The following is a 12,410-nucleotide window of genomic DNA, read 5'->3' as shown; positions in this document are numbered from 1 at the left end:
CCACAGTATATTCGTCATAGTTGATGGCAAAAGCTATTTATTGTCAAAAGTACCTGTGATGAATTTAAATTAAAACTACAAAAAGAGTATTCAGTTTGTTATTTTTCAATTTTCTTTATCACCAGTGTGTCAACCATAATTCTGTGTCCCTTCTGAAGACAAACCAATGTGTTTGGATTTTAGAGTCTTTCAAAAGTTTGTAAACAGCAAACTGGCAAACATGACATCTCTCATGTGACTCTATGAAAACTGAAAAATAATTAATAGTAGTTGATACCTGCCTTCAATTCTACTGACTTAGTCATCTTTTATCCTAATTAATCTTCTGAGACATAAATGAAAACAGCCAATACATTAAATCGTAAGGCAGAACCTCCACACAAAAAAAATGAAATTATTACAGTAGGAATCAATCAAATTCCAGAAATGATTAGTAGTGGGACTGAATTGTTTTGTTTATGATAAAATGAGTATTTTTTTCACAAGCTTTGATTTGAGTGACAAGTTCTTTAAGACAGGTCCTTTGCACAGAAATGAACATTTTGATTATGCTCTACATGTAGTTCTTAAACTGAAAGTTGTACATTTTCCTGCTGAGATGGGCACCGAGCTCATGGAGGACTATACTAAATAATTTACAAAACATCAAACACAGAAGCTTCAGTTTACATCTGATTTCATTGTAAGTTACCTTGGTATACATACAGTTTTATCAGAAAATAAGATTTTTTAAATGAAAAGGCAATTTTTTTAGACAAAATTGCTGGATAGCACTTAGTATCAGTACTGCTGATAGATGCATACAGAAGTAAAACTGATACACTTACTAGCTTTCAATACCAACAGTTCCTTCCTCAGGAAGGAGGGAGGGACAGTTTGGCGAGGGTTAAACAGGAAGGGCAGGTCACATGCCAGGATGAGAAGAACTCACCTGTAGTGAACAAATTGAAGGATAGAAAGTGTGGGCACAGCAGAGGTGGGAACACAGCGATTGATCGTACGAGATGAGCGTCACGACTTTAGACTCACCTGCCTTTGACTGATGTCCACCTGATACGCAGGCTCTTGAGCACACATTTATGGGAACTGATGAAATACTCAGCATCTTGATACTGGTAGCATAGGCCAAAAACGTCCCCCAAGCCCAAGTCACTTAAATGTGGGCAGCCATCAGCTATAATGCGCAGTGGAATCACCTTCTCTGCATCTTCAGTTTCTCGTATGTGCAGCACTCGCAGGTCTGCCAGCCGTGCCACGGCGTCCAAGAATCTCACGTTTGCCCGGATACCCTTGTCGGGAATGGACAATGTGTGGATCTTTCTACAGCCAGCAAAGAGGTTGTCTGCTTCCTGAATCAAAGCGAAGCAGACACGAGTCAGGTTTATGATACACTATGGATAATTTGCAGAACTGATACGAGTACAAAAACAAAGTCAATCGCGTATATACAGGACATCGAAACTGCACATCTTAACAAATCAACTCATTAGACACAGGGAAGGATAAAAAGGGTGACAAAACTGCCCCAGAATTCCAAAATTACACAGATTACATCATCAGGGGCATCTGTCTATGCTATGTGTGACAGAATTTCAGTTACACTGTAGTACTTGCCATCTGAATGATGTAATGTAAATACAGTAAGACAAAAAAAAAATGACACACCACAAAGGAGTTAAGAAAACTGGTCACAAATTGATGCTCAAACAGGCATTGACGAATGATGCAAAACTGTAGACCTGATGGATGGATGTGTAATGCTGCAGCACAATGTCGTCATGCAATTGGCAAGGCTAGTAAAAAGAGGAATATCAATACCAGGGCACAAAGTCTTCACAAATTTCATCATGTGTGCTCAGTTGTACAGCAACTATGCCTCACAGACACGAGCATGAATATGTATATGCACATGTCGGGATTTGAGAGAGAACATGTAGTTGGGCTCAAAGAACCCGGTCAGAATAATCAGCGAATCATTCCACATTTGAATATGGAGTGATACCACTATTCGAAGATGTTGGCAGGCATAGGTGAACGGTGGCAAAACATAGTGTCACGAAGGAAGCGGTGACCTAGAGAGATGACAGAATGTGACGGCCGAGCAATCATCAGAGAGGCACTAAGAGCCTCAAATTCATCATTATCATTGATCCATTGTGCAACTGGTGCTTCAGTTACTGCAAAAATCATTAATAGGAGGCTCACACAAAGGGGGCTGAGCTCACAGCAGCCCATGCACCAACTGCCATTGACATCTGCACATCGACATGCCTATTTGCAGTGCTGTTGGGTACATTTGGCTGGGAATCACATTGACTGGAGTAGAACTGTCTTCAGTGATTAGTTCCACTTCAAACTGAGCACTGATGAGCAGTGAAGACGTATCTCGAGGTGACATGGACGAAGGTGTGATACCAACCTGATTGTCGCCCACTATATGGCCTGACAACCAGGAGTGATGGCCTGGGGCACCATTTCTTTTCATAGTAGGACCTTTTGGTTATCATCTGCAACACCCTTACAGAACAGAAGGACACTGACGATATCTCACACCCCAATTTGTTGCCCTTCATGGCAAACAACCCTGAGCTTGCATTTCAGCAAGATAATGCCCACCCACACAGTGTGATAATTTCTACAGCTTGTCTTTGTGCTTGCCAAACCCTACCTTGGCCAGTAAGGTTGCCGGATCCCTACCCAACTGAGAACATTTCAAGTATTTCAGGCAGGACCCTCCGACCACCTTGAGATTTTGACGATCTAATGCGTCAGTCGGATGGAAGTTTGCACGATATGCCTCAGGAGGACATCCAACACCACTTTCAATCAATGCCAAGCTAGCTGCTAGCATAAGGACCACAGCTGGACCAATGCATTATTGGCTTGCTCAATTTGTGATGCTCTTTGTCTTGAATAAATCATTCAATTTTTCTCAAATTGTAAACATTTGATTGTTATACACTACATTACTGCTATCAAATTCATCCCATTTGGATGCTTCTGTCCTGGTGTGTCTTTTTTTCCCCTTCTTATTGTGGTATTGGTTTATGAAAGAAGTTTAACAAAATTTTGATATTTATAATTTAGGAATTAACACAAAATGGTTATTTCAAATGTGTTTGATGTTGAATGAGTGGGGATCATAACACAGATTCATATACATACTGTGTTGGGAGTAGATCCTTGCCATCCCAGTCCGCACGTTGCATATAGCTGATGGCCTGTGACCACAAGGAGATACTACCATTTTGTTCTCACTTCCTCTAATCATTTATTTAAAAACTGTACCCGTGTGTGTGTATTGGGGGGCGGGGGGGGGGGGGGGGGGGGGGGTTGAGAGAGAGAGAGAGAGAGAGAGAGAGAGAGAGAGAGAGAGACGGGGGAGGAGGGAGGGGAAGGGGCATGGCGAATAAAATGGGAGAGTGAAAGCGGCTTATTAAATAATTATGTTGCACTAGTTAGCTACCATTTGTTTCTCATACTGAAAGGTTATTTACCACAAGCATCACTCAAAAATTTTAAAATAGCAACAGATTTGTAACTGAATTCATACTATCACAAATTATGAAGGCAAATATTTTGCTGTTGAAGTGTGAAAATAAGCTGTATCACCTAAAAATTTATCATAGCAGATTCCCTTGATATTTTCCCCTTTTTCTTTTGATACACAGTGCAATATATTTGATGTAAATAGTTATTATGGATATATCTAGTTCAATATAACAGTACAAGAAAGAAATACTGATTAATTAAGGGGAGAGCCTGGCACTGCTACTCTTGAACAAGGCTTCCAATATCTGGTTTGACACAACTAAGTCAACTCTCCACATGAGTGTCAGTGATTAGAAAAAAGTGATGCAAAACGGGCAGAGCACACTAATAAGGCTGCAATATTTTTCCTTAAGCACATACTTTTGACAGAACTCCAATAGAGGTACACTTTCAAACTTTTTCCAAATCTGAGTGACACTGAAAATCTTCACAAGCCATATGTAAATCTTTGGAGACTTTGTCTGCACTTATGCAGAGAGGGGAACAAAAGAGATTGAAACTTACTTTATTGCCCATGAAGTCTCAAAATCTACTACTGAATTCCTCTATTTAGGTATGATGATATATGTAAATCTCAGACAGAATTTTCATTGCTGCTTTTCTGCTGGTGAGGAAAATATACAAAACTGTTATTTGTGATTCCCAACTTCACAGAGTTATTTTATATTAAATGGCTCCACACGGTGATACATAGTTCTTATTAACTGTTCTTTCCATTGGAAAAATATTTTTAGTTTATCTGAGTGAGCCATTGTAACTACCACAAAAGTAAAATCCCACATTCATATTGCACCTTCAAATTCATACTTCAATCGATCCCTTGGTTCCTTCCACCACAGCAATGCAAATGCCTCAAACCAAGAGGCCTACCGATGAAAAAGGCACTTCAAAGAGGAACAGCAAATTTTTGCATGAATCACTGCCAGTGGAGAAATGAAGGTTGATCACCAGTCTGGTTCTAACTGGTAGAAACAATTTCATATTGTTATCGGTCTCACCAATTTTTGGATTAATTGCTTTTAAACGATATACTCAAAATAGTGTTTCAGCATTCTAGAAAAAGACCTTCATCTGGCAGTTCATTTACTTAATAAATAACACATCCACAAATTGCTACTTCTCATGCGTGGCCACAATGTCGCCGGACAGCATTGTCAGACTACAATGTTGGCAATAACCAACTTTTACAGTCTGTACCTCAATTGTCCATGACAGTGGTTGGATTGTTTCAGTTGTCAACAGTAAGTGTGTTAAGCAGTTGGTTTTGGGAGTGCAAGGTCCAAGGATCACTTTTTTCCCTTCCCACATAATTATTATGACTGTCCAAACCATCATTACTGAATCATTAATTTATTATTTTCACAGTCTTTATGCTGAAAAAAGAAGAAAAAAGGTTCATAATAAGAACAAAAAATGTATATGCAACTTCCAATTAATTCAGTACAGTCATTTTATTTATATTATTTTCTCTACATATGGCAAGTAAAATGTGCAACCTATGGAGCACTGTATGAATCAGGAGGATACTGATCATGAGAACATTAATTATTGTGAGGTGTAGCAACTGTAATGAGTGTCAAATATTTGCATGTGTATGGCTTTTTCAGTGTGTTACATTCGTAAGCAGTTCTCGGTCATCACACATGTTGTTGTGGTCTTCAGTCCTGAGACTGGTTTGATGCAGCTCTCCATGCTACTCTATCCTGTGCAAGGTTCTTCATCTCCCAGTACCTACTGCAACATACATCCTTCTGAATCTGCTTAGTGTATTCATATCTTGGCCTCCCTCTACGATTTTTACCCTCCATGCTGCCCTCCAATACTAAATTGGTGATCCCTTGATGCCTCAGAACATGTCCTACCAACCGATCCCTTCTTCTGGTCAAGTTGTGCCACAAACTTCTCTTCTCCCCAATCCTATTCAATACGTCCTCATTAGTTCCTTCATCACACATACCTGTTGTTAAAATTATGTGGGAAGTGATAGTTGATCCACAGACCTCACACTTACGAAACTAGACGCTTACTCACCTGGCTACAGAATCCTCGATTACGTTTCACCACACGAATTGTGTAACCACACGTAAAATGTTCAAATTCGATTATCTCAAAAACGGTTGCATGTTGTGTCTTACTATTTGCATATGTTGAAGTCCTAGTCAAGCTCTACACAGCCTGCCAATACAAATCACATCGGTGAGAGGAAGTTTGCCCTTGCGAGCTAGATAGCATTGTGAAGATAAGACATCACCCAGTTTAACCGATCTAAGTCAAATTGGTCGAGATAGGTGGCAGCATAGTTGAGACTGACAGGAGCATCAGAAGAAAAAAAATAATTTCATTACTGTTCAGACACCCCTCATAGTGAGTGATACTTCCTCCTCAGCAGGGATCTCTCCAGCACCGATACGAGACACTTACCAAGCAAGTCAGCATCTGCCAATAGTTAATCTCGAGAGTGGTGAGGTGTGGGCAGCTTCTAGACAGAGCCTGGAAGACACCAGGTGAGACTTCTTTTTCAAGGATCACAGTCCGCAGCTGTGGCACTGCAGAAAATGTCGCAATAGCCTCCTCTTCACTCGTTTCCTGTCTGTGCCGAGAGTAGTAGATTTGATTTTAGTTTCATTTGCACAAGCACAACATTTTCAGCAATAAAATCACATAACTGCAAATGTAGCTTTACTGACACAGTAGTGTCCACTGCATGTTCATAACAGTATGAGTGGGAAATTAAGATATCTTCACTTTCAAAGCAGCATAATTAACCGATTCACAATGGTTCAGGTGACCTGATGACCATACAAGTATACTTCTGTTAACAACTTCGTTCCTTTCACAACCTAATTCAGGAAGCAGTCTCACAAGAAGATATTTGGAGACACTTTCACAATTTACTCTATAAAAGAAGTTTTTCCACTGGTTATTCAGTGTTTATTACAACCAACCCTTGACATAGATGCAGTGCATAAAATTCTGCCTCACCGTCTCTCTCTCTCTCTCTCTCTCTCTCTCTCTCTCTCTCTCTCTCTCCTTCTTCTTCTTTTTTCACAATGTTTCGTAGCTACCAGTCCATTTTCAAATAGCATCTTACAAAATTACACCAGCAAAATGTAGCATAAAAAAGATAATTCTAACACACAATTACCATATTTACTCGAATCTAAGCCGCACTCAAATCTAAGCCACACATGAAAAATGAGACTCGAAATCAAGGACAAAAAAATTTCCCGAATCTAAGCCGCACCTGAAATTTGAGACTCAAAATTCAAGGGGAGAGAAAAGTTTTAGGCCGCACCTCCAAATCGATACAAAGTTGGTCCATTGAAATATGAGACACAATTTAGGTCAAATGAATGGCAATACAGCTACAGTAGTTTGGTTCAAGTCGTAAGCTTAGCAGTTAAGCTTTACTAGATAGCCACTGCTATGCATCAGGCGCTCCGTCCGTATTTATATGGGTACCCTTCCTTTTTCACGTGCTTCGTCTGGTTTGAATTGATTGCTTATTTTTCTTTGATCTGATAAGTGCCGTTCTTTTTGTTATAGGTGTTTACGTCACTCTAAGCTGAAAATGCATTATTGTACTGTGTCATGCATTCATCTACATCTACATCTACATCCATACTCCGCAAGCCACCTGACGGTGTGTTGCGGAGGGTACCTTGAGTACCTCTATCAGTTCTCCCTTCTATTCCAGTCTCGTATTGTTCATGGAAAGAAGGATTGTCAGTATGCTTCTGTGTGGGCACTAATCTCTCTGATTTTACCGTCATGGTCTCTTCGCGAGATATACGTAGGAGGGAGCAATATACTGCTTGACTCTTCGGTGAAGGCATGTTCTCGAAACTTCAACAAAAGCCCGTACCGAGCTACTGAGCATCTCTCCTGCACAGTCTTCCACTGGAGTTTATCCATCATCTCTGTAACGCTTTCGCGATTACTAAATTATCCTGTAACGAAGCGTGCTGCTCTCCGTTGGATCTTCTCTATCTCTGCATTGTTTGTCACATTCTGATAATGAGTGTTAACGGGCTGTCACAGCTCACGGCATGGCTTGCTTTTGTGCACGCTACCGCCGCTTACAATTAAAAAAGAGAGAGAGAGAGAGAGAGAGAGAGAGAAATCGTCTCATTAGCGAAACAATGGCAAGAGACTGCTATTTGTTGTTACTTACACTGCTGCTTTCTTTGATAATGATCAACAAGAACTAAATAATAGACTGCGAATGATAGAAGATGTTCTGAACGAGACTTTAGTGAAAATTTTTCTCCGTTTGAAAATCTTTGCAGACGCCTCTTTAGTACATTACATTCGGCACAGAAATTAGGGTCATCTTACATTTAAAAATCTAGTCAATTGCCATGCTTCATTTCTGACTGTATCACTATTAGGCATAAGAATAATATGGATATAAACATGACACGATATGTATATTCTTCCGCGTTTGCTGTTGTCTCACTCTAGTTTCATAGTTTATTAGGCAGACAGGATTTAAATGAGATAGCAGCAAACACGAAAGAATACATGGCAAAATGTTTATATTCGTATTATTCTTATGGTGAAGAGAATACTGCATGTGATTCACAATTCAAAAAGTTCCTATTAGCAACCATCTCTTCTCACAGGCAGGAAAAAATTCAGAACGTAGAGTTGGCCATATTGACAAATATCCCAAACAGTCTTGCCAGTCGGATTTTCGTAGTAAATTGAAATGCTGCTACATTCAAAGATGACCGATACGGAATTTGTATTTACTTCGTTGAATAATGTATGAAAATGCAGTGGTGGAAACTCGGGGCGGAGAAAAAAGCTCGTCTTCCACCTTTTTTTTAATTTATTTACTGACGCAGAGATTTTGCCTGCAAAACATGCCTGTGTAGCGCTACATATATTCGACAGCAGAAGTTAGTTGTGGCGACACCTACCAACATTTTTCAGAACTTCTGCCTACTTTGCACTCGATTATAAGCCGCAGGCCGTTTTTTGGATTACAAAAACCGGAAAAAGCGTGCGGCTTAGATTCGAGTAAATACGGTATTCAAAGACATTTATGTACTAGGCTTTAAAAAAAATCAGCAATAACCATGTGTTGTCCAGTACTAAAAAATTCAAACTGGATCATATTTAGTGGTGACATACTAAACATATAACATTCAGTCTAAAGATTTTTAGAACATACTTTTTTTTTTTTTTTTCATTTCAGGTAGTTGGCAATGTTATTATTTATCTTTTGAAACACTGTTACTGGGAAGCAGAGATTAAAAAATTAGAATAAAAGTGTTTAAATACAAACTGTCTAGAACAGAATGCATGTTGCCAAAATAGGAAATTTATGAATCAGGTGACGGGTCTCAATTGTCGAACAATCCTCATCCGAACCTTAAAACCGTGTGAAAATACTAATATAGAGTTTCAGAGGACAAGATTTAGGCATGAATATAAATTACATAAAAAAATTTAAAATATGATTCCGTATTTACTGATGATGACAACTGGGCTAGGAGCAGCCCGTTATGTAGCAACGATAAAAACAGCCGACCACCACCACCACCACCACCACCACCACCACCCCACAGCTGGTTGCAGGTCAATAGCAGGGGCTCTGCTTGCTTTGGTTAAATAAGATTGTGGAAGTTATGTGATCAACCACTTTTTAATACTTATAACATATAATTTGTATTTTGTAAGGACATAAAATACACAATGGACTGACACTTATCAATGTGTGGTTCTAATTATATGCAAAACAAAGAAACAAACAAAAAAACAATGAGAATTCAGTGGCTGCCACCTTCTCTCTCTAATACTCATTTTTCTTTCCCTATCAATCCTAGCAATAATCATAACATTATATCATGTTATTTATGTACTATACCAAAACCCTAGTTTGGTAGTTTTGGTAGAGTGCAACTCCGCTACAAACACATTTCGATTTGCAACTTCTTGATCCTTGTAACTAAATACAATTTCATTACCAGGAGGACAAGCCTCCCTCATTTGTGAGGATGAGTGTGTGTGAGTACTCCCAGACGGCACACCCATCATGCTAATAGTCTATAAGTTTGGGTTCAAGGATTCCATCTCAGTCCTGTGAGCAGCCAGGGAAATAAAGGTCCACTCACACAGAGCCCCACTTGCCTTAGTAAAACTTATACAACAAGTGTGCGAAGTTGCTCAAAGGTTGCCTACAAACAACTGTTCCACCTCCAGAGCCACTCATCTCACGGGCACACGGCACACCTTGAGACTGAGTATTTCTTTCATAGGGGTTTTGACCATCCTCTCAATCAGGATGACTAAGCCGAGATCACCAGTCCCTGTGGGACACAACACTCCGCTGTTGTGGCACACAGTGGTTCCCAAACTTTGCCCAGAGTTTATGATTATGTAGGACTGGTGATGCTTACCAGTCCCTAGCTGAGGAAACTCATGTTTGTCAAACCCGTACCTGACAAGTGAATGCTGAGCTGCCCGAGGTGCTTGCCATTTAGCATGACACATGCTTATTTAGATTTAGATTCAAATTTAGATTTAGGAACCAGGTTTTAAATTGTAAAACATTTCCTGGGGCAGATGTGGATTCTGACCACAATCTATTGGTTATGAACTGCAGATTGAAACTGAAGAAACTGCAAAAAGGTGGGAATTTAAGGAGATGGGACCTGGATAAACTGAATGAACCAGAGGTTGTAGAGAGTTTCAGGGAGAGCATAAGGGAACAATTGACAGGTATGGGGGAAAGAAATACAGTAGAAGAAGAATGGGTAGCTCTGACGGATGAAGTAGTGAAGGCAGCAGACGATCAAGTAGGTAAAAAGACGAGGGCTAATAGAAATCCTTGGGTAACAGAAGAAATATTGAATTTAGTTGATGAAAGGAGAAAATATAAAAATGCAGTAAATGAAGCAGGCAAAAAGGAATACAAACGTCTCAAAAATGAGATCAACAGGAAGTGCAAAATGGCTAAGCAGGGATGGCTAGAGGACAAATGTAAAGATGTAGAGGCTTGTCTCACTAGGGGTAAGATAGATACTGCCTACAGGAAAATTAAAGACACCTTTGGAGAGAAGAGAACCACTTGTATGAATATCAAGAGCTCAGATGGCAACCCAGTTCTAAGCAAAGAAGGGAAAGCAGAAAGGTGGAAGGAGTATATAGAGGGTTTATACAAGGGCGATGTACTTGAGGACAATATTATGGAAACGGAAGAGGATGTAGATGAAGACGAAATGGGAGATAAGATACTGCGTGAAGAGTTTGACAGAGCACTGAAAGACCTGAGTTGAAACAAGGCCCCAGGAGTAGACAACATTCCATTAGAACTACTGATGGCCTCGAGAGAGCCAGTCATGACAAAACTCTACCATCTGGTGAGCACGATGTATGAGACAGGCAAAATACCCTCAGACTTCAAGAAGAATATAATAATTCCAATCCCAAAGAAAGCAGGTGTTGACAGAGGTGAAAATTACCGAACTATCAGTTTAATAAGTCACAGCTGCAAAATACTAACGTGAATTCTTTACAGACGAATGGAAAAACTGGTACAAGCAGACCTCGGGGAAGATCAGTTTGGATTCCGTAGAAATGTTGGAACACGTGAGGCAATACTGACCTTACGACTTATCTTAGAAGAAAGATTAAGGAAAGGCAAACCTACGTTTCTAGCATTTGTAGACTTAGAGAAAGCTTTTGACAATGTTGACTGGAATACTCTCTTTCAAATTCTGAAAGTGGCAGGGGTAAAATACAGGGAGCGAAAGGCTATTTACAATTTGTACAGAAACCAGATGGCAGTTATAAGAGTCGAGGGGCATGAAAGGGAAGCAGTGGTTGGGAAAGGAGTGAGACAGGGTTGTAGCCTTTCCCCGATGTTATTCAATCTGTATATTGAGCAAGCAGTAAAGGAAACAAAAGAAAAATTCGGAGTAGGTATTAAAATTCATGGAGAACAAGTAAAAACTTTGAGGTTCGCCGATGACATTGTAATTCTGTCAGAGACAGCAAAGGACTTGGAAGAGCAGTTGAACGGAATGGGCAGTGTCTTGAAAGGAGGATATAAGATGAACATCAACAAAAGCAAAACGAGGATAATGGAATGTAGTCAAATTAAGTCGGGTGATGCTGAGGGAATTAGATTAGGAAATGAGACACTTAAAGTAGTAAAGGAGTTTTGCTATTTAGGGAGTAAAATAACTGATGAGGGTCGAAGTAGAGAGGATATAAAATGTAGACTGGCAATGGCAAGGAAAACGTTTCTCAAGAAGAGAAATTTGTTAACATCGAGTATAGATTTAAGTGTCAGGAAGTCGTTTCTGAAAGTATTTGTATGGAGTGTAACCATGTATGGAAGTGAAACATGGACGATAAATAGTTTGGACAAGAAGAGAATAGAATCTTTCGAAATGTGGTGCTACAGAAGAATGCTGAAGATAAGGTGGGTAGATCACGTAACTAATGAGGAGGTATTGAATAGGATTGGGGAGAAGAGAAGTTTGTGGCACAACTTGACTAGAAGAAGTGATCGGTTGGTAGGACATGTTTTGAGGCATCAAGGGACCACAAATTTATCATTGGAGGGCACCGTGGAGGGTAAAAATCGTAGAGGGAGACCAAGAGATGAATACACTAAGCAGATTCAGAAGGATGTAGGTTGCAGTAGGTACTGGGAGATGAAGAAGCTTGCACAGGATAGAGTAGCATGGAGAGCTGCATCAAACCAGTCTCAGGACTGAAGACCACAACAACAACAACAACAACTGAATGCCACAGTTGTGGAAGCACTAGCCTCAAGAGGAACCGTGATAATTTCATTGTCATCACAGGGTCAAGAGAAAACTGTGACATACTCAGTCACA

At 39.9% G+C, this 12,410-nt stretch overlaps 1 protein-coding gene across 5 annotated transcripts in view; it reads right to left on the bottom strand.

The window, feature by feature from the left end:
* LOC124551086 (F-box/LRR-repeat protein 17-like) overlaps positions 1–12,410 on the bottom strand; it is a 72,452-nt gene that overhangs the window by 47,142 nt on the left and 12,900 nt on the right. For all 5 annotated transcript variants that reach the window (XM_047126016.1, XM_047126014.1, XM_047126015.1 and 2 more), the window contains exons 3-4: positions 5,974–6,142; positions 1,030–1,349 (exon numbers count right to left, since the gene is read on the bottom strand). In XM_047126016.1, the coding sequence (XP_046981972.1) occupies positions 1,030–1,349; positions 5,974–6,142 (489 nt within the window). The remainder of the gene's footprint in view (positions 1–1,029; positions 1,350–5,973; positions 6,143–12,410) is intronic.

This window comes from Schistocerca americana, chromosome 9 (genome assembly GCF_021461395.2).
Source record: "Schistocerca americana isolate TAMUIC-IGC-003095 chromosome 9, iqSchAmer2.1, whole genome shotgun sequence".
Lineage (NCBI taxonomy): Eukaryota > Metazoa > Arthropoda > Insecta > Orthoptera > Acrididae > Schistocerca > Schistocerca americana.
Note: the sequence above shows the minus strand (reverse complement) of the source record. Positions and strands in the feature narration are given on the sequence as shown.